Source organism: Podarcis melisellensis, assembly GCF_964234715.1.
Source record: "Podarcis melisellensis genome assembly, chromosome: 5".
NCBI lineage: Eukaryota > Metazoa > Chordata > Lepidosauria > Squamata > Lacertidae > Podarcis > Podarcis melisellensis.
In genome coordinates, this window is record NC_138537.1 from 21,986,491 (window position 1) to 22,009,330 (window position 22,840).

The following is a 22,840-nucleotide window of genomic DNA, read 5'->3' on the forward strand; positions in this document are numbered from 1 at the left end:
AGCTGGTTCTGGAGGCGGGGAATCCTGTACAGGCTGGGATCCTTCAGGTTCAGCATCCAAGTCTGAATCCCAGGCCATCACGTGGACATTCAGCTCTGCAATCATCTGGATTCCCTGATCTCTGGACTGTTGGACTTCATATATGGAATCTGCTCTCAAGCAAGTGTTCCTCAGAGACTCCTAGCCTCTACTTGTTCAGCAACAGAACTGAGACGGGGCTACGACACACAGGGCTCTTCCAGACTAGCCCTTGTCCTGCTGCTTCTCCCCAAGGAAACCCAATCTTTGCTGCTGAATCAGAGCAAACATCCATGGGGTTTCTCCAGATTGACATTCGCTTTGCTAAAGAGCAGGTTTTCCCAGGGAAGGCGGTAGGGCAAGGGCAAAACCACTTAGACCCATGCTTTCTAGGTGCAGAACAGGCAGACGTGTGAACAAGCCCACAACGTTTATCTTCTAAGCTACAGGACAACCTCGCTGACAGCTATTGGATAGAGTGTAGAAGAATTGCTGTTTGGGGGATGGGGCCGTCGCTCAGTGGTAGAGCATCTCCTTCATGTGCAGAAGGTCCCAGTAAAGCTGGTTATGTATGCCCCCTGTCCGTGTCCCTGGACAGCTGCTGCCAGTCAGTGTAGACAGTAGATGGACCAATGGTCTGTCTGATTCTGTTTTGCCAATGTTGTTAGTGCTTGTGAAAGATTAAGGGCTTTTGCAAAGGCATGGTAATGAACTTCCATCATTCCAACTCCCCTTCTCAAAGGCAAAGGCAGGGATATCAAGAACCCTTTGCCTTTGTTTAAAAAGAGAAGTGCTAAAAATATGTCACACGGCCTGCAGCAGACCTCTTGAAGGACAGACAAATTAACCCTTTGTGGCTGCATGATTGCCAACCCATCATCATAGCAGAAAAGGGATCTTGTGTCGAAACCATTGTGCCAAATAATGTTTCTCATTTTGGTGCTCTGGTCTTTGAAGCTGCTTTGTGTAGTTCTTCATGCCTCCCCTTCGATTTCTGGCAAGTATGGCTTTGTTCCCCCTCCAAGGCTTCCAGTCAGGGGTAGGAGGAGGGGGGTGGAAAAATCAATGTTGCATGAATCACACGCTGCATTGTGGAGATTTACTTTGGAATTGCTCCTTTTGTTTAATAACATATTGCCCGCATGCAGTGCCGACGCCAGGCTGTTTTGCACCATAGGCATCTGTCTTCCCCCCCAAAAAATTGTTGATTTCAATTTTCAAAAGCAAATGTCTCATAGTACAAAATGAAAGGCAATTCTAATGAGGAAAAATGGGGGGTTGTAATGTACTATTTACTTCAAAAGTGATAAAATTCTTCAAAATATTAAAATTAAAAGTAAAATATTATCAGGAAGCAATCATCATCATCAATAATAATAAAAATTAATTATGTATACCCTGCCCATCTGGCTGGGTTTCCCCAGTGACTCTGGATGGCTCCCAACAGAATATTAAAAACACAATAAAACATCAAACATTAAAAACTTCCCTATAAGCTATAACAAAATCTAATCTGTAAAAAACTCTGCCCCTCAATGGTCAGCTCTGAGTCCTAGGCATCTGCCTAGTTGGCCTAATGATAGCACTGGCTCTGCCTGCATGATTATGGTGGTTGGTGGAAGTTCAATACATAGAGAGTTGTCTCTGTACGGCTGTGCTTCTCAAAAGCCTAAAAACCTGAAACACATAAAAAACCTGAAAAACATAAAACACAAACCCCCCCCTGAAAAGCATAAAAATGGCAGGGAGTCATCCTACAGGTTGGCACCCCCCCAGTTTCAGCCAAAGTGTTTTTCTAGGATGCTGCCTGCACTTTCGACTAACAGCCCCATTGCTCTCTGAGAAGAGAAGGCACGTTTGCCGTGACATTATCCACACAAAGCCTTGGCTGAACGTTGAACCCTGTAATAAGCAGCAGCCCTGCTCAATAAATCTCTTGATGGCCCATGGAATTAGAGAACTAGAGTAAGCTCATTAAAGCCACTCAGTTGATTATGACAGCAATTTACAGTATGTTGTGCTGGGGCTCCCAGTGGACCTCCTGCACTTTGCTGAAAGGACAATGCAATCAGTTGCAACACAGGCAGTTGAAAGGGGGGAGGAGAAAGTGGTGGATTTCTTCATGAAGCTGGTGGGGAGAGCACTGAGTATATTAACGCTTTGCACAGATCAGTAAAACCAACAAACTGTTTCCTGCAAAACGTCCAGATCTTTGTTGCATGTCATAGTGAAGGTGGTCAGCTGCGCTCTGCATTGCTCATGTGAAAACAAATTATTAGGTTTCAATTAAAAGATTGCACTGGGGTTTAAGTTCCCTGGTGGGTGACTTGCAGCTTTTCCTGCTTGTAATACTGCTCTGATTTAGTGCGGGGCGCCTGGCAAATGAAGCCTAGCTCCTTGTTTTGATCAGACTTCGACAATGGCCTTTCAGTGGGGACCATTCATGCCCCTTCCAGTAGATCCTAGAAAGGTGAAAAATGCCTTATTTTGAATTAATAATAATAATAAAATAATAATAATAATAATAATAATAATAATAATAATTTAATTATTTGTACCCTGCCTATCTGGCTGGGTTTCCCCAGCCACTCTGGGCGGCTCCCAAAAGAACATTAAAAACACAATAAAATATCAAGCATTAAAAACTTGCCTAAACAGGGCTGCCTTCAGATGTCTTCTGAAAGTCAAATAGTTGTTTATTTCCTTGACATCTGAAGGGAGGGCGTTCCACTGGGAGGGTGCCACTAGTGAGAAGGGTCTCTCTCTGGTTCCCTGTAATCTCATTTTGCTCAGTGAGGGAACTGCCAGAAGGCTCTCGGTGCTGGACTTCAGTGTCCGGGTTGAACGATGGGGATGGAGACGCTCCTTTGAGTCAGACCAATGGTCCATCTAGCTCAATATTGCCTACACCAACTGGCAGCAGCTCTCCATGATTTCAGACACAGTTCTCTCCCAGTCCTGTCCAGAGATGCTGGGGATTGAACCTGAGAGCTTTTACATACCAAACTTGAGCTCTGCCACTGAGCCACCAACTTTCCCCTGGTGCATCTGCAGCGCAGGTATAGCCTTGTGTTTCTGAACATAGTTCCTCCCATAGTCAGTGTAGTGGATTGGTGGTGGCTCAGGTGTGATGGACAGTCATCCTCATGGAGACATAGTAACCAATCAAGGCTGGGCAGGGTGTCATCCAACCAATCAGGAATGAATGCAGAGTTAAAAGTTGTTACCCAACAGTTAAACTTTCAGATAGGGCTTAGATAGAGCCTGGAAAGGGATTAGCTGTGTGGTTAGGAATTTGCTAGATAGAGCAACTGTGATTATTACCCTGAGAGGAAGGAAAAGATCCTAGAAAGGGCTGGGTGTGTCTTTCTGATTATTAGAACAAATAGTCATTTTAGGAGAAGCTCAGAAACTGGTTAAAAGTGGAAGTTTTAAGTAGAATGCTCAATTCTTTCTGTAAAGTGGTTTTAGCTGAAACAAAGTGGTGTGCCTCATCACAGACACCATTAAGTTTTAACTCTCATTCATTGTGTTTAGATAAAAATCCAGTTTTGTTTACCATGTGCCTCATCCTTACATTGAACCTCGGGTTGAGGAATAAGGGGTCATAGGTTTTCATGGAAGATAAGGCTCTGAATGGTTACCAGCCATGATGGCTTTGTTCCACCTGCACTGCTGGAGACAGCCATGCCCCCAAAGACCAGTTGCTGGAAATGGCAAGTGGGTAGAGTGCTCTTGCACTCAGTTCCTGCTTATGTGCTTCCCCGTGGCATTTGGTTGGCCACTGCAAAAACAGGACGCTGGGCGAGATGGGCCATTGAGTCTAGCAGACTCTCTATGTTCTTCGATACAGTTGACGCAGTGCGGTAGTATAACCCTTCCTGAGTTGTCTTTGTGGAAATGTCCATTGCCCTTAAAATATGCCTCTCTGCGCACAATGAGATACATGAATGCCATTTGGAGGAAGTCCTTGGGTGTTTGGGGAAAGCCTGGAATAGTTCCAGACATGCATCTGCATGTCACTCGAAACTCATTCTGCCAGAATGCTCCTGGGAGCGGCATCCCACCAGCCCAGAGTCACTGCTGTCCTTTGCCAAAGTTCTGCTGAGATCAAGAACAAGTGTCACGTTGCTGGGTGCATCTGAGGTCAAGAAACAGAACACCGCCTCCTGAGGCTATAGAGCACCATCAGCAGATTTCCCCTGAGTGCCCATAAGACACAGGGCCAAAGCAGATGCTCACCCATACGCACTGAAACATGTTAAACCTGACCAGGCAATTTTCTTTAATGAAAAGTCTTAGTTTTGTGCCTGCTCTACAAGCCAACTTACCCATCTCTCATGTGATCATTTATTAGTGGAATTTGCAAAACATTTTTCTAAAAAGTGATTCCAATGGAAGTAAGGCATACAACCCAGCAACACACATTTTACCTCTGCAGGTGCTCTTCGTTCGCTGTGTAGGACCAGAGCAGACCCTTCGTTGCTGGAAGGAAAATATTGTGTTATCCCCCTCCACACACATTTCAAAGGTGAGAAGCTGGCTCAATCGTCTGCTGAATCTTACTCCATTGCTGGCAATGAGATAGTTTCTCCTTCCATCTGAGGGCAGCAGATTAGCTGTGGGGGTGCAGAACTGGCCACATGGCATTAGAGATGGAAGAGAAATGCGTTTAAAGGTTAGCTTGCCTGATTTCCACTTTCTGATTCAATGCACAAGCCAAAACTCAGCCATCCTTCCAAGTCTGCACACCTCTGAATTTTGCAATGTAGTTTCTCAGCCAAGTAGTGTGTATAAAGATGCATGTACCCAGGTAAATTGTACATTAAAAAAATGCAGATGTTCAGAAAATAATGAACAAAAATACATTATGTTAGGGGAAATCGCTTGCACTGATTTGTAAATTAGGAGAAAGTGGCACTAAAATGCAGATAAAATTTCCATGAGGAACTTTCCCTGTCACCGCCCAGAAAAGCACAAACTGATGCAGAAATGCGGAGAACTGAGCTTAAAAAATTGAAAAAGCAAGATGTTGAGAGAAAGTGAACCTGAGAGATTTGTTCATGGCTAATGTGGACTGCAGTTTCCTATGTGTCTGGGTATATCCAATCAAAGAGTGGTCAGCTCACAGGGTCTGTATGCTTGGGGACCTTATTCCCATTGGCCCATCTAGCTCACTTACTATGCCACAGACCTCCAGATGTTGGTGGGCTACAACCCCCTCATCCTTGGCTGTTACTGTGGCATTTGCTCTCCTAGGTGAGTCATAAGGAAAGGGTTAAATGAGTGTGAAGTGATTGGACAGTGGTAACCCGAGGGGAGGAGTTAGAGTTGGAGTGTGTGGAAGACAGTTGAGAGTTGGGAGTTGAAGAAGGAAGAGGGAGGATATAAGTCTGTGGGTTGGTCGAGTTGTGTTGCGAGAGAGTGAGTGGAACTGTTAGGTGGAGTCAGATAGATAGTTGGGATAATCAGTTTGAAGTTGTTAGGAACAAACAGGTCAGTAAAGAAACTAAGATTAAGAAACTGACAAGAAAAATTAACTGAAACCTTAAACTTGTTCATGCTTATAAAAATAAACTTGATTATTTGTTAATGTTAACAACTGTCTGGACTCCGTGTGTACCCAGGAGAAACGGGTTGGTGGCACAGGGATCAATAGACCGTCAAACGTCCGGGGACGCTGTGTGATCTCCACAGTTACCAATGCCCCCTGGGGCAGATAGATGCCCACAACATCTGGAGGGCTTCAAGTTCCCTAGCCCTAGTCTTCTTTGACTGGCAGAGGTTCTCCAGGGTTTCAGGCAGGGAACCTTTTGCAGCCCTGCCTGAAGATGCCAGAGACTGGACCTAGGACTTTCTGCATGCAAAGCAGGTATTCTGCTGCAGAGCTACAGCCCTGTGGCCTACAGATCCTGCAAGGCATGCACATGTGAACAGCTCATATGCCAGTATGTACAGTCCAATCATGCTGTGGGGTGACCATGTGTCAAATGCATGTGCATGAAGAACATCTTCACAAGGCCAACAAAACATGGCTTTAAAGGCTGGTGATGGAAGGCACAGTAATGAGGTCCATCTCAAGGGCTGCATCATTTAACTGGGCCTCATCTGGTGATATGGTTAATGCAGAAACAATGCAGAAATCCCTGTTCTGCATTGTTTCGGTTCTGGAGGTAGCTCCTGTTCTGGAGGTAGCTGCCACAGTTTTTTTGGCAAGCTCTGGAAAACAGAATGCTTCCCAGGCAAAATGCACGTGGACATGAACAGAGTCCCAGCTGCCAGACAATTTGCTCCTTCCGATGAAGCCATTGCAGAAAACAACCTTTACAAACAAATCAATATTGGTTTCCCTCTCTCTGAATAACTTGGCTCAACGAAGAGCAGAGGTGTATACAACGCAAGGCACATAAGTTACAAAGCATTCCAGGCTGTTAGAGGTCTCAGTAGACACTGCCTCTGTTCCCTGTAATAACACCAACAGTAACAGAAATAAACGGAGCTGGGAAAACAGGCAGGGAATACTACCTCCATACCGCTGGAGAGCCAATGCTAGGGATGATGGAATGCTCCAGTCCAGCCAAGGCAGTGCTGTTATTACAACTCACTACCCTATTTTGGCTGTTTCTGCAGAAGTCTCCCAGCAGCATTCCTCAGTAAATCTACCCCTCCCTCAGCAGGGGAGAGCACTGTGGGGTGGAGCTGCCCTCCCAACGATGGTTTCAGTCCTGCTTACCTGGACAGGGCTGAGGCTGTGAGGGGGTGGGATAACAAGGTTGGAGCTACACTGTTGCATTGATGGGAGCTGCGGATTGGCAGCAGCACACCCAATGGTGCAGCCTTGGGGTCCTGACCCCACTGCCATCCCAGCTTAGTTGAACCCAAGTAAGCAGCAGCGTCACTGGCCTTAGGAGGGTGGCTCTGCGGCTCTGCCAAAACCCTCTCTCTTTTTAGAGCAGGACATTTATCCCCATATTTTCTAAAATGCATCTTGAACGATAAGTCATTTTGCACAATCAGTTTTGGGGGAATTCTTCTACAAGCCCATTTTCTTTAGTCACCAAGGGGCCAGCTGCAACAAGCACAAATTTCTTGGCCTGCTCATACTGGAAGCCCATGCATTTGGTGAGCATGGCAACCAATTTACCTGACTAATTAGGAACATAGGAAGCTGCCTTATACCGAGTCAGACCATTGGTCTATCTCGCTCAGTACTGTCCACACGGACTGGCAGTGGCTCTCCAGGGCTTCAGACCAGAGTCTCTCTCCCAGTCCTACATGAGATGCCAGGGATTGAATTTAGGACCTTCTGCATGCAAGACAGATGCTCTTCTGCTGAGCTATGGTCCTTTCCTATAATTTGCTTTGTGCATCTTCAGGAAGAGCTGCAGCTCTGTGGTAGTACATGGATAGCTAATGCAATCGTGGCCAACTTGGTACCTTCCAGAAGTTTTGGACTACAACTCCCATCAGGCCCAGCCAGCATGGCCACTGGGCAGGAATGATGGGAGCTGTAGTCCATAAAATCTGGAGGACACCATGTTGGCTACCTCTAGACTAATGCAATTTTAGGCTGTATTAAAATCGCCATACGTAGTTCCTAGGTCGTGAGAAACAATCATGCCACTTTGTTCCACACTAATTAGATCGCCTCCCCGTAACCATAAAATAGCATGAAGCAAGTTGTAAATAATTTGATTTATTGGAAAATATCAGAGGCACTCTCATGCAGTTAGTTGATACTATGCTGAGAGGGTTGGTTTTTACATGGAAAAGTCACTGATTGCATGGTTTTGAATGGCTGGCCTATTATAGGTAGAATCGTAGGGGCTGGATCTTGGGAACCATGAGTCTTCCCGTCTTCTCCTTCCTGCTGCCTCCTCCACAAACGCACACACCAGAAAGCCTCTCCGGAGAGAAGGAACCCTCCTGAACTACGTAGCTGGGGAGGCTGCAGCTGCTGCTGGTGGTGAGCACCTGTGGCCCCTTCCCTTGTGTGAGCAGAAATTTCTTTCCACTTGCAGAGGGTTGGATCCAAGCTATTATATGTCGTTGTGAAAATACAAAGCTCCTCCTGTTATTTTCTCAGCAAGCAATCAGCTATGCTTTATTTGTGCTATTATTCCCCAACAAGCAGAAGGGGGTGGGGACTTTGGTAAGCCATCTTCTTTCTCTCAGCATAGAGATGGGAAAACGTGTGCAAATAAACTAGTGGAACTGGTGACAGGCAAAAGCTTTAAAAGTTCTAATCTTCAAGAACCGTAGAGACAGTAGTGTTGTTAACTTCACTGGTGCACGAGGCAGAGGTTGGCGGTGCGCTCTTGTCGTTGGTGGCCGCTCTTCCGCCTACGATTTCTTCTGTGTTTCTTAAAGGTTTCAGCAAGATAATGTAACATTTCGGCACGAATATGCACCCCAGCAAACCAAAGCTGGAAGCCAGGATGGCGAAGATCTCCACGGCCACTTTGAACTTCCCTCGCGTGCTTAAATAAGCAGGCACAAATGATATCCATACGATGAAGAAGACCAGCATCCCGAAGGTGACGAACTTGGCTTCGTTAAAGTTATTGGGCAGCTTGCGAGCCACAAAAGCCGTGAGGAAGCTCAGGATAGCGAGGAAGACGTCAAAGCCAAACATGACGCACAAGTACAGGATGGAGCCTTCGTTGCATTCATAAATGATTTTTGTGATGGAGAACTGAGTGTTCTTGTACATGCGAGGAGGATTCAGTATCAGGTAGGCACAGACGATGCCCACTTGGGTAAGGACAGAGTTGAGGACAATGATCTTTTGGCAAATCGGCTTCACCAACATCCGCGCTTTCTCAGCAACCTTTGAGTTCATGGCCAGCTGTGTCAGGCAGAGTGTCACTGTCTTTCCCAGGACGCAAGACAGGCAGACGGAAAAACCCAAGGCTAAGGTCACCTGCCGAGACATGCAGGACCAGTCTTCTGGCTTACCAATGAAGAGGATAGAAGTCATCAAGGTTCCGACAAGAGAAAACTGAATGAGGAAGCTCAGCTCCCGGTCGTTGGCTTTCACGAGAGCTGTGTTCCTAAACTTGATATATACGCCAGTCACTGACAGGACGACGAGAGCCCCAAACACAGACAGCGCAATCAATGTCATCCCTAAAGCATCTTCGTAAGCCAAGTACTCCACCTCCTTAAGCACACATTTATTTCTCTCGTTGTTGGACCAGTAATCTTCCTCACAGCCTGTGCATTCCCTTGCATCTGGAGAAGAAAGAAACCAGAAACTAATTGTTTAAAAAAATGCCATAGGGGAGCCTCAAGCCCTCTTCAGACCTCTCTCTCTATCTGGCTCTTGGAATTCTCCCAGGCCACCCCCCTCTCTCCCCCTGCTTCACACCCTAAGCCTGAGTGGAATGTGCTCTCTACTAATGCCTGGATAGCTCACTTGGTTACAGCGTGGTGCTGATAATGCCAAGGCTGCAGGTTTGATCCCTGTGTAGGACAACTGCATATTCCTGCATTTCAGGAGGTTGGACCAGATGATCCTCAGGGTCCCTTCCAACTCTATGATTCTGGTGCCTTTTTTCCTTGTCTGGATGGAGAATACAGAAAGGTGAGTGTATGTAAAAGGTAAAATGTGCTTTAGTTTCCCTTCTGATTATTGTCCAGAATGGTTCAAAACGTACCCATGAACGCAGGATGCATTTTTCTCACTGCTAAGCAACCCCAGAGAGTTTTCACACGTTACAAATTAGAGGGTAGTCTTCCAGGTTAAGGGTGGGTCATAGTCAAAGACTATTAGGGTAACCAGGATCTACTGTGTGGCATTCACTAGGGACCCGTGATCATGATCAGCAAACTAAAATCCAAGAAGTGTCTGATTACACAGTTCTAATGAGCACTAGCCACTGCTGTAGAGTGGAAGATGAGGCAACCAGGAGATATGGGCAATCACAAGCAAAGCCACCCCTTAACTAGTTTTAAGCAGCAAGGCAGGCAGGTGGGTACTGGCTGAGGACAGGCTGAGGTTGTGGAGGGGCCCCATTCACCCTCCATTCAGCCTCCATTGACTGATGACAAGATCGCTCAGCAGCCCTAAAAACAAACTCAACAGCTATAGGACCGGAAAGATTCAAACTGAGGACACATGGGACCCAGAGTGACATAGTGGTTAGAGTGCCATCTTAGGAGAGGGGGGAGGCCCTAGTTCAAGTCCCCACTCAGCTATGGTGTATTTTAATATATGTGGTTCTAAGGTGACCTGCAGTAGTTTAACATCTAGAACTATAAGAGCCATTCTCAACCTTGGTTTCCCCACACATTGTTGGTCTACAACTCTCATCATCCATGACCACCAGTCCTGCTGGCTAGGGAGGATGGGAGTTGTAGTTCAACAATGTCAGGGGACCCAAGTTTGAGAAAGGTCAACCTATAGCATTAATAGTGCGGTTCTATACATATATACTCATCAGAAGTCAGCCTATATCCAAGAAATTGGAGAAACAGCCGGCGTTGAGCACTGTCTTTAAAAAAGCATTCCCTCCTGGGTGAGAGAGAACAGGGAAGGTGGTGATGCTGCAGCAAATGTGTGCACCATCGACAACACCAGGGGTGTTTTAGGCACACTCAGAGTAACGGTAAAGGGACCCCTGACCATAAGGTCCAGTCGTGGCCGACTCTGGGGTTGCGGCGCTCATCTTGCCTTATTGGCCGAGGGAGCAAGCATACAGCTTCCGGGTCATGTGGCCAGCATGACTAAGGGGCTTCTGGCGAACCAGAGCAGCGCATGGAAATGCCGGTATCCTTCCTGCCAGAGCAGTACCTATTTATCTACTTGCACTTTGACGTGCTTTCGAACTGCTAGGTTGGCAGAAGCAGGGACTGAGCAACGGGAGCCCACCGCATCACAGGGATTCGAACCACCGACCTTCTGATTGGCAAGTCCTAGGCTCTGTGGTTAAACCCAGTAAGCCCACTTAAATCAATGAACTTAAGACCATCTGTTTGAAGGGGTCCAATCTGATTACGACTGTCAGGGGCTCAGGAGCAGAGGCACAGGAAAGGGAGGAAATGGAGAGCGAAGGGGAGGAATCCGAAGGAAACGTAAGCGATGACAGTGGTCCGAGGTCTCTGAGTCTTTCCAGCGAATCGGAAGACTCACAGAAAGGGGCTCCCATGGTCAGAGCAAGGGGGTTGCCTAGGGGGACACCCCAGGAAGAAGGGGCCAGAGGGGACTCAGAGAGCAGCAGTTGGAAATCAGGACCAGCTTCCCCACCAGAGAGCAGTAGGGGGGAGGAGTCCCAGGTATTGGGATCAGGCTGCTCACCGCCAGCGGGAGGAGATGAGTCAGGATTGGCCACGCCTTCATCGGAGAGAGAGGAAACGGTTGAGAGGAAGGTTGGAAGCTGGGCGTGCGCGCCAAGTTCAAATGTACAGGCGAGCGGCACAGTGGGTAGCCCGGATAGGGAGCCAGGTCCTAAAGCCCGCCGAAAGGAGGGACAGGAGTCAGGGGGATCAGCGTCAGAAGAGTCCAGGAAGGAGGAGACACCGGGGGGCAGAAGGACCCAGAGGAGGAAGGAGCGACGGAAAAGGTGGAGTAAAGCGAGAGTCTTAAACTGGTGTACAGGGGGTGGAGACTCAGACGAGGCTTCGCCGATCTAGCGTCTAGACGTAGGGCTGCACGCTGCGGCTTGTAAATGGAAACTGAACCTCAATAAAGACTTTTGTACATTACTACCGGCTAGCGTTGGTCCTCAGTGAGCTGGGACCTGGAGGCAGCTCTGACAACGACAGTTGGATCTCACCCAGGGATTTCCCCTCTTCAGAACTATTGTTTCTTCCCCCACTCCAATATACACATTCTAGCAGATGCAATTCATTCAAACAATTGACAAAAGCACCTTTGATTCGTTGTCCAGGATTACCTTAACTGTGTGTTGACCCAATTTATTTCTTTAAGCAAGCATAACTGTATTTTAAAGAAAAGCATAATGCCATCACCATCAACTTTGTGGTGCCAGCCATGGCCCTCGCCACCTTTCAGGAAATTTTTTGATATAAAGTGTTCGCTATAAATTAAGATCAAAGGATAAGGGGGGAAATAATTCAAAACATTAAATGTAAGTGTGTGTGTGTGTGTGTGTGTGTGTGTGTGTGTGTGTGTGTTTGTGTGTGTGTTCCCAAAAAGAAATCCAAAAGAAAGAGCTCTATGGCCTACTTAGAAGTCCTCCCCCCATGATCCTTTCCATTTCTTCAGCTCAGAGTTTCCATGTAATTAAAGCACACAGTACTGTTCTATAGGGCACTAAAGCATGAATGAAAGGTGTGGATGCACACTTGGCAGCTGTTGGTGATACCGCCTGAATCATGCTCATGCAGACATTCAGTACTCAAGTACAGTACAAAAAAGGCCAATGAGAATTAGACCTCAGATAGCCTCTTGCCAAGTGACAGACTTCCTTTATTCACTATCCTCTCAATCTGTCCTATTCAATCTTCAGCTCATATTCTCTTCCTCCCTATTCCAATGAAGCCTCTGAAGAAAAAGGAAGCAAAGAGAAACTACAATTGTAGTGGAATATAGGATTCCAGTTTGAACCAATGCAAGACTTGGACTTAATTTTCAGCTCTCTAGAGTCTACGCCAGTGGCGTAGTGTGGGTTGTCAGCACCTGGGGCAAGGCAAGTAATTTGCGCCCCCTAACCAGTGGATTTGCGCCCCCTAACCCCCAGATGTTGCGCCCGGTGCGGCCGGCCCCCATGCACCCCCCACGCTACGCCACTGGTCTACGCCAAGGATGGGGAGCCATCCCCCCCAAAAAAGCTGTTAGTCTTCAGCTTCCCCCAGCCAGCATGGCCAATGCTGAGGGATGGTGGTGGTCCATTGACATCTAGAAGGTCTCAGGTTCCCCATCCTGGGTCTAGACAAATGTCCTCTTTTTCCCCATTGGCTAAAATGCTGATAGGCATCCATACCTGTTATATTACTGATCTGTCCTTCGGCACACCTTATACAATCATAACAGCATGAGGGCTTTCCTTGCAGGATCCCCTTCCGATAACCAGGTTGGCAGTTCAGATTGCATGTAGAGCGTGGACGCTGAAAGGCACAGAAAAGACCTGTTATTTCTCCTATGTATCTGTTTTTGCCATGCAACAAGGAGGTGACTATTGTGGCTGTTATATTTCCTCCTCCTCAGTGACTTGGAATGATGCTAGGCCTTTTGTGGAGATACAACATGGCAGTCTGCCCACAACAGTTGCTGCTAATGCTGAAATCTTTGACGGTGGGGGGAGGGAGGAAATGAGAAGTCATGCTAAGCCATTGCTAATAGACACCCTCAACAAACTGTTGGGGGGTTTCTCCTGCCCTTGGAGAATCCTTCAGGATACAAAAATGGTGGAGAACTTGAGAGGCCATTTTTACTCAGCTACAATCACATCCATGTGTCCCGAGTTCATTAGGTGCCTAGCAATGCACCTGACTGAGAGCCTTGCTCTCAAGGAGATTCTCAACCAGGAACATTGCTAGGCACCTTTTGGACCTGGGGCACAGGTCCATGAGACAAAAGTGCATGCCAATTAATACATATCAGTAAAGGTAAAGGTACCCCTGACCATTGGGTCCAGTCGTCCACAACTCTGGGGTTGAGGTGCTCATCTCGCTCTATAGGCTGAGGGAGCCAGTGTTTGTCTGCAGACAGCTTCCAGATTATGTGGCCAGCATGACTATGCCACTTCTGGCGAACTAGAGCAGTGCACAGAAACGCCGTTTACCTTCCTGCCAGAGTGGTACCTGTTTATCTACTTGCACTTTGATGTGCTTTTGAACTGCTAGGTGGGCAGGAGCTGGGACCAAACAATGGGAGCTTACCTTGTTGCACGGATTCGAACCGCCGACCTTCTGATCGGCAAGTCCTAGGCTCAGTGGTTTAGAACACAGCACCACCCACATCCCTAATACATATTGGTACCATTGAACAAATTTAAATGGTGGGTAGTTGTGTGGTCTCATTGGCATTGCACCTTGCAGCGAGCCCAGTTGTCTTGTGAATAATAATAATAATAATAATAATAATAATAATAATAATAAAGGAAGGGTGCAGTAGATTCATGGCTCGGGCCCGTGGGTCACCCCTTACCACTTCCCCTGCTCTCTGCAAGACTTTAGAGCAGCAGCTAAGTATGATAAGTAGTAATATATGCAATATATGTGCACAGTCAAGTTCTGCAAGGCAGTTTGGATTGGGAAATATAGAAATCTGCTTTATGTTGACTAGGGTTGCCATATGTCCTCTTTTTTAAGGACATGTCCTCCTTTCCAGGATAAAAATTTCTGTCCGGGTTGATTTTTTAAATTTGGCAAAATGACAGGGGGGGTTGTTTTTTGTTTTACAGTAGCCCAAGAAAAATATTCTAGTGCATTGGTCTCAGATCTAAGGCACCCAGCTAAGCTAGTCTGCAGCAGAGAATAACGACAGAGCAGCATCTTAACTAGTTACACACTGTATAAATCCCGTCTCTTGTGGCTGAACTAAAAGGATACTGGCTCAGCTACAAGATCTTGGAGGAGGAGTCTGGGAGGGCAAGAGTTAACACCCCCCCTGCCCTTAAGTAGAGTCCTGTACATGTTAAACAGTTTAATAAATTGTTCTGTTCACAAAATTGTGAGCATACTTACATTCACAAAGATGTGAACATGAGCCCAAATACTTTCATGTGGCAAGTGAGGGAGCAATATGTATTATTATGATGTTGTTGTTGAACGTTTAGAACATTGCTACTAGAATATATAACAGCTTCTATAGCCTACATATGGTAGGGGTATTTAAAATTAGAGCCGTCAAAGCGATCCATAGTTAAAAGTGGAAGTTGGCAAACGTGTTCCCTTTCTTGCTCTTCAAAATATGGCAACCCTAATACTGAGTCAAACCATTGGCCCAGCTAAACTCAGTTTTGTCCACACTGGCAAAAAGAAGAATGGCAGGTGAAAACGTTTGTATATGCAGAACTCGCAAAATTGACAGGGAGAATTCAGAACCAAACAACACACCAGTTCAGTTAAGAATGGGATAATTACAGAGCACAGTGGTACCTCGGTTTGAGAACAGTCCTGTTTACGAATGATTTGGTTTAAGAACTCTGCAAAACCGGAAGTAGTGTCCCGGTTTGAGAACTTTACCTCGGTCTAAGAATGGAATCCGAATGGTGAAAGGGCACCGGAAGCTGGAGGTCTCATTAGAGAAAGCACTCCTCGGTTTAAGAACGGTATTGGTTTAAGAATGGACTTCCGGAATGGATTAAGTTCGTAAACTGAGGTACCACTGTAAACTTAATAGAACATTGTTCCCATATGAAACCTTTAACATGCTTTGACTCACTCTTGCAATATAATATGGTATAAAGAAAACAGACAATATATCTTAAGTTAATTGTTATAACAAATGCAAGTGTTGAGAAAATGAGGGACCCACGCTGAGAGAGACGGAAGTCTTAAAGGATGGAAGAACCTTATTTTATGTACAGTGGTATCTCGGGTTACATACGCTTCAGGTTACATTCGCTTCAGGTTACAAACTCCACTAACCCAGAAATAGTGCTTCAGGTTAAGAACTTTGCTTCAGGTTGAGAACAGAAATCGTGCTCTGGCGGCACGGCGGCAGCAGGAGGTCCCATTAGCTAAAGTGGTGCTTCAGGTTAAGAACAGTTTCTGGTTAAGAATGGACCTCCGGAAAGAATTAAGTACTTAACCCGAGGTACCACTGTATATGTAACATTTATTTCATAGTAACATTTTACCGTATTTTTTGCTCTATAAGACGCACCAGACCACAAGACGCACCTAGTTTTTGGAGGAGGAAAACAAGAAAAAAATATTCTGAATCTCAGAAGCCTGAACAGCAAGAGGGATCACTGCGCAGTGAAAGCAGCAATCCCTCTTGCTGTTCTGGATTCTGGGATAGCTGCGCAGCCTGCATTCGCCCCATAAGACGCACACACATTTCCCCTTACTTTTTAGGAGGGAAAAAGTGAGTCTTATTGAGCAAAAAATACGGTACTTTTTATATAATGTATTTTTGTTAACAGATGGGTGGCATATTTTCTTTTTAATTTTGTTATATATATATGGGGGGGGGGGGAGTTTTGTTCACACTGGCAGCATTGGCAGCACCAAAACCAGGGCTTGAACCTGACACCTTCATCATGCAAAGCAAGTGCTCTACCACTGAGCTATGGTACGTCCAACAAAATGTGTGTGTGTGTTTGCTTGTGTAGACACTTGAAAAGCCTATTCAAAGGAGGTGTGGAAAGAGGGCATTATGTCTCCATCGGAGACATTTTGGGACTTTTATAGCCAGAATCTTCCAGGGCAAGATAACAAGTCATTGCAGGCTCCTTGTTGCTGCAGATGCCACAAGGACAAGAACAAGCCCTAACATGACACTTCCTCACTTGTGGTTTGAAAACAGTAGCCAGAATCTATAGCATTGTGGTGTTAATCTAGAAGGAAAGGGCATGTGAAGAGTCCTGAGAGTAGAATGAAGTGTGTTTTATCAAGGGACACAGATAGATGTGACACTGGTGATGGAAGATCTGTCGGTGAATTTACTGCAGTTGTTTTTAATTGAAATAGCAGAAGGAGTGGGGAGGGGAGAGAGAATCACACAGGGACAGTGATGACATGCTGGTGTTTGCCCTTCTTCTCCAGGCTGTTTTCCGAATGAACATCCTTGCCCCAGCTGCTATTTGCCCCCTGGAGGGGGGTAACCACAGGTATTCTGAAAATCTCACACAATCCGCTCACGGACTTCCAGCTGTCAGGCCCTGTTGCACATGCAACTTTGGCTGTCATGCAAAGTGCACAGGCAGTGCTGGGCTCTGGGTTTCCAGCAACAGCAGTGAAAATGAGCCCCATGGCTAGCATGGGATGTGAGCCTGGATCCGAACCCAATCTTGTGCATACTAGGTAGGACTGAGCCCCTTTTATTCTTGTTCCTCAAAGAGCAATCGTTAGACTTGTTTTAAAATTAGGGTTACTACAAACAGCCAGATTGATTATAACAAACAAACTTTACAAGCAGACAGACAGACAAACAAAAAGAGACAGGTGGAAATCCCACCAGTTGCCACATGGACTCTCAAGGGAAATCATATAAATTCTTCTGAAATTCACTTTATGTCCATTGGGGTTGTCAAACTTAGAAGGAAATATGAGAAAACCACTGAAGATGTGAAAAGTCTATAAACTACTGTATGGAACCATACATATAAGAATAATATGGTCAAGGGAATAAACAACTATCTGACTTTTGGAAGACATCCAAAGGCAGCCCTGTTTAGGGAGGTTTTTAATGTTTGGTGTTTCATTGTGTTTTTACTATTCTGTTGGGAGGTGCCCAGTGTGGCTGGGTGGGGTGCCCAGATGGGTGGGGTACAAATAATAAATTATTATTATTATTATTCCTGTGAAATTTGTGTGAGTTGTAGTAGCATGGATGGTTAAACTAGAACAGTGGTCCACAAACTTTTATGGCCCACCACCTTCTTGGTTCCATAAGGTCATTCCCAGTTCCCCCTACTCTATAAAAAACATTATTCAGAATAGTGATTTGTATGGCCCAATAAAGAAGATAACACATTAAAATTCAAAACAGTAACAGTTAATTTCCCATTTAACATATTTGAAATCCAATTAAAACGATTTAGCTTAATTAATTCAGCCAAAGTGATGAACTTCATCCACCGATACCAGCTTTCCCCCTGCCACCCACTTGCTTCTTAGCAACCCCCCTCCCAGGTAATTCCACACCCCCAGGGGGTGGCACCACCCATTTTGGAAATGACTGAACTAGAGGAAGGCATAGAAAATGCAATTCACTTACTGCTCCTGCTGGATTATTCCAAAATATTGAGTCGTTCTGGATATGAAATTCCATATCGTTTTCCGTCGTCATGTTAAATGTTCCAACAGGCACAAAGGCAACTTCGCCATTCTCACCTTTTTGCCAGTTTAGAATGTCATATGAAGTATACACATCTCCCTTATCATCTATGTGTACGTCCTCTCCAAGAACCGAAAAGGTCATTCTATTCTTCATGTAGTACATTAGCTACAAATCAGGAGACAAAAGTAAGGATGTGTCAAACTTTCATCCAGACTGGATGACTGTAATACTCTGAGCAAGGGGCTGCCCTGAACAGGGGCTGAACACTTCAGCTTCTGTAAAATCCAGGCGCCAGAATTCTTGGATATGTGTGCCTGTGGGATGGGGAGGCAAGTAGGGTTCGAATCAGTGGCCCTGTGGTTATCAACTCATTTCCAGGCTCAGTATCAAATAATAGTACTAACTTCTACTGTTTTGAAAGGGATGCGGGTGGCGCTGTGGGTTAAACCACAGAGCCTAGGACTTGCCGATCAGAAGGTCAGCGGTTCCAATCCCCCGTGATGGGGTGAGCTCCCGTTGCTCAGTCCCAGCTCCTGCCAACCTAGCAGTTCAAAAGCACGTCAAAGTGCAAGTAGATAAATAGGTACCGCTCCGGCGGGAAGGTAAAACAGCGTTTCTGTGCAATGCTCTGGTTCTTCAGAAGCGGCTTAGTCATGCTGGCCACATGACCTGGAAGCTGTACGCCAGCTCCCTCGGCCAATAAAGCGAGATGAGCGCCGCAACTCCAGAGTCAGTCACAACTGGACCTAATGGTCAGGGGTCCCTTTACCTTTACCTACTGTTTTGAAAGGTTTAGGAGAAAAGTGGGGAACCTGTGACCATCCCTCTCCCCACCCCCACCCCCAAAAAGAAGAAGTTTCTGGACAATAGCTCCCATCATGCCTAGCCACAACCCTGCTCGCATGAACTGCTGGGAATTTCAGTAAATAAATACAAAAATCAGGAAGGTATCTGTTTTTCATCCCTGGCTTCGGGTCAGGTTATTGACCCCACCCCACCCCATATGTGGACTGTGATGCCACACACTATAAGAGATCCTCTCCGTTCTTGGATATTTGCAGAACATTGACTAAATGTTTTCTGTCTGTATTTGGCTTCGAGACTATGTGAGTCAACTGTTTTTCAGGATGACTTGTCCTGCCAGAGCAGGGATGCACCAGCACATCCACCTGGTTCTGTTGCTACTGTTGAACAGAAAGCTGGCATTTCCCCCCATTGCATCAGGTTTGTTGGCTTCGTCCCTCTATAAAGAGCTCGTTAACTATTTGCAACCTCAAGGATTAGCTACTGTGGTGGCACTCCACGGGAGATCCTCTTGAAAACGCATTGGGAGATTAAGCTAGGGCAGGGCAGCACATGGTCCTGTATACCTGAAGGAGCGTCTCCACACCCATCGTTCTGCCCGGACACTGAGATCCAATGCCGAGGGCCTTCTGACAGTTCTCTCATTGCAAGAAGTGAGGTTACAGGGAACCAGACAGGGGGCCTTCTCGGTAGTGGCTCCCACCCTGTGGAACACCCTCCCTTCAGATGTGAAGGAAATAAGCAGCTATCTTCTCTTTAAAAGACATCTGAAGGCAGCCCTGCTGGGAAGTTTTTAATATTTAACGCTGTATTATTTTTAACACTTGATTGGAAGCCGCCCAGAGTGGCTGGGGAAACTCGGCCAGATGGGCGGGGTATAAATAATAAATTATTATTATATTATTATTGGTGGCCATTTCAGCACTGAGGTTCCTGTTTTAAACCTCCTCCATGGCCAAAGACTGACAGAAAGCACCTTTCCCCATATGGTAAGGTGATCTTTGAGAATCCTGATCCAGGTTCTTTCCCTATGGGGCTTTTTCAGCGATTGCCCCAGCTTTTGGAAATGCCAAAGATATTCTTTTGTGTCCTTCTGATCTGATTTTTTAGGCTCTTCTGTTTATAACAGGGCCTGCAAGACAGAACTGTTCCACCAGGCCTTTGGCCAAGGCACAGTCTGACCCCCTCCTTTGGTAATCCTCACAGAACTCTAGCCTAATGGTTGCCATTAATTTGATTTTGAATTGATTTTAGAATGAATTGATTTTAGAATGCTGTGTTACTTTTATTGTTGTTAGCCGCTCTGAGCCCTGCTTCCGCTGGGGAGGGCAGGATATAAATTATTATTATTATTATTATTATTATTATTATTATTATTATTATTATGGACTTTCAATACACAGGCAAACTTAGGTGTTCTATCAAAGGAAGTCGCCCCATTTGCACAAGGAGTTTTGTTTGCAAAATGGGGTTTCCCTTCCCTCTCCTTTCTCCATGCACCCCCTCCAATCTGCTCCAGAAGGTTCAGGCAAGCCCCAGAACAGATTTGGGAGGTGGAGGGAAGTGGTAGGGGATACCTTTTTTATTACCAGGTGCACCAGGTGGTGGGGGCTTGGGGGTCTTCAGGGCCCCCCCACTTTTGAAGGAGGGAGCTAGGCTCCCCCAAAATCCTGTGGTCCCACTCCTCTGCCCCACTGATATTGCATGGGGGGGAGAGGAGGCAGAATGTGGAGCCCAGCAGCCCTGCTCCACCTCCACCTTCCAGCTAATGTCACACGGGCAAGAGGAAGCTGACCCAGAGCCCAGCTCCGTGCTTCACATTCGCCACCCAGCACACAAGCACCACCATCACAGTGGCAGGATGTCCCTGTGACCCAGCCCACTAGGTAGGGGCGGGACACGTCATGTGACGTGCCATGTGACATGCCCCCGCAATGGGGGGGGCAAGTATTTGCCCTTGTTTGTTGCTGAGCCATTAAGTCATTGTGCAAATGGGACACCTTCCTTGAATACAGTCCTTAATCTATGAATGACGTCTTCTGTGTCCCAGGCAATATTACTCACTTGCTTTCTGTGTTCTTATTAGGTTTGGTTTGCACAAACCTTTTAATGCCACCTCTTGTCTTTGCAGAAATGTATGAGATTAATTAGTCGACAAATGCCTGCAAAGGATTCTGGGGTCCGTTCTACAGACCACGCTTTGTTTTCATGGGAAATGGCTTTGTGCATTTGATTGTGTTTGTGTGTTTGTACAGTGGTACCTCAGGTTACAAACACCTCGGGTTACAAACACTTCGGGTTACAGACTCCGGAAGTAGTACCTCGGGTTAAGAACTTTACCTCAGGATGAGAACAAAAATTGTGCAGCAGCAGGAGGCCCCATTAGCTAAAGTGGTACCTCAGGTTAAGAACAGTTTCAGGTTAAGAACGGACCTCCGGAACGAATTAAGTTCGTAACCAGAGGTACCACTGTATGTATGTATGTATGTATGTATGTATGTAGAGATGAGGGATATATTCAGTTCAGTTTACAATTAAAAGTGAACCTACCTAATTTGCACTTTCTGAAACAGTACCCAAACTGAAACACAGCCCTCTTTTGAAATTTGCATTTCTATGAATTTCACAATGTAGTTCTCCGGCCAAGTAATATGTGTACAAAAATGTATTCTGTAGAGTACAGTGTGCATTAGAATGCTTCTCTTAAATTTACATTTGCAAAAATTGCTTTGCATAATGTGTATATTAGGGGAAAGTCACACTAAAACGCTAGTGATTTTTCACAAGGACTTTAAAAAAATATACAAACTACTATGGAAATATGGAGAATGCAACAATTCTCTTTTGTCATGCAGAACATTTTATACAGAAGGTCTTGTACAGAAGATTTTGATTCTCCTGTATCCACAACAGTTTTCTTTTGCCTGGCAGTGCACTATGGAGTGGACTGTTAAAGGTGCATCAATTCTGTTGCCTCTCTTCTTGCTTGAAGGGGGGTCCAGGTTTCAGGAAGGATAGGGCTTGTAATACCAGCTAAGAGAGTTTATTTATGCTTGAAGAACAGCAGCCTACTATATGAGGCACCTGAGAACATCTATTCCTACAATAGCATTTGAGAGAAGTCACAGCCTATGTGGATTTAAGTGGAGGGATGCAAAATTTGGGATGTGAGTGGCGCTGTGAGTTAAGCCACAGAGCCTAGGACTTACCGATCAGAAGGTCGGTGGTTCGAATCCCCATGAAGGGGTGAGCTCCTGTTGCTCGGTCCCTGCTCCTGCCAACCTAGCAGTTCGAAAGCACGAAGTGCAAGTAGATAAATAGGTACCGCTCCGGCGGGAAGGTAAATGGTGTTCTCGTGTGCTGCTCTGGTTCACCAGAAGCAGCTTAGTCATGCTGGCCACATAACCCGGAAGCTGTACGCCGGCTCCCTCGGCCAATAAAGCGAGATGAGCGCTGCAACCCCAGAGTCAGTCACGACTGGACCTAATGGTCAGGGGTCCCTTTACCTTTACCTTTATGCAAAATTCAGTGAGATTTCTCATGCGACATGTGTCCATTGGTTTCCTGGTGCTAGAATGTCTGTGTCATCAACAACTGCTTTTCGTGAATGGCTACACTTAATAATGCTGCCTGCATTTTTCTGCATTTATTTCCTTCTGATCTGTAACTCAGGATAATACTGACTAAGTGGACTGTAGTCTACAAAAGCTTATGCTATAATAATTTAATGTTCTACAAGAGTTTTCATTGTTTTAACTGCAGCAAGTCCAAAGGCATGCATCAATTTATTCAAACAGTAGCTGTCAGCGGGTCAACTTTGGAAAACATTTGGGGGGGGCGGTGAATTGTAAGGTTCCCCCAAAGAGAATAGGGGTCAAAAGAGGGGAGCATTATATTGGCAAGAGGACCCAAAAGAATGTTATACATTTATATTATCTTAGCAAAACTTACAACAGTGGTGGACATGTGGGAATGTGGCTCAGTTCTGGGAGAACATATTTGTCCAAATAAAAGCAATTACTGGACAAAATGTCTCTAAATGTCCAGGGCTGGGTCTCCTCAATCTTTTCAAGAGAGACAATATTAACTTACAGTCTAAAC

The 22,840-nt window shown here is 45.8% G+C and overlaps 1 protein-coding gene across 3 annotated transcripts in view; it reads right to left on the bottom strand.

Moving 5' to 3' along the window:
• Window positions 1-7,725: 7,725 nt before the first annotated feature.
• Window positions 7,726-22,840, bottom strand: part of LOC309369702 (vomeronasal type-2 receptor 1-like) — a 30,838-nt gene continuing 15,723 nt past the window's right edge. For all 3 annotated transcript variants that reach the window (XM_081910843.1, XM_081910842.1, XM_081910844.1), the window contains 3 exons: window positions 17,873-18,100; window positions 12,966-13,089; window positions 7,726-9,252 (listed from right to left, as the gene is read on the bottom strand). In XM_081910843.1, the coding sequence (XP_081766969.1) occupies window positions 8,261-9,252; window positions 12,966-13,089; window positions 17,873-18,100 (1,344 nt within the window). In that variant the 3' untranslated portion in view covers window positions 7,726-8,260. The remainder of the gene's footprint in view (window positions 9,253-12,965; window positions 13,090-17,872; window positions 18,101-22,840) is intronic.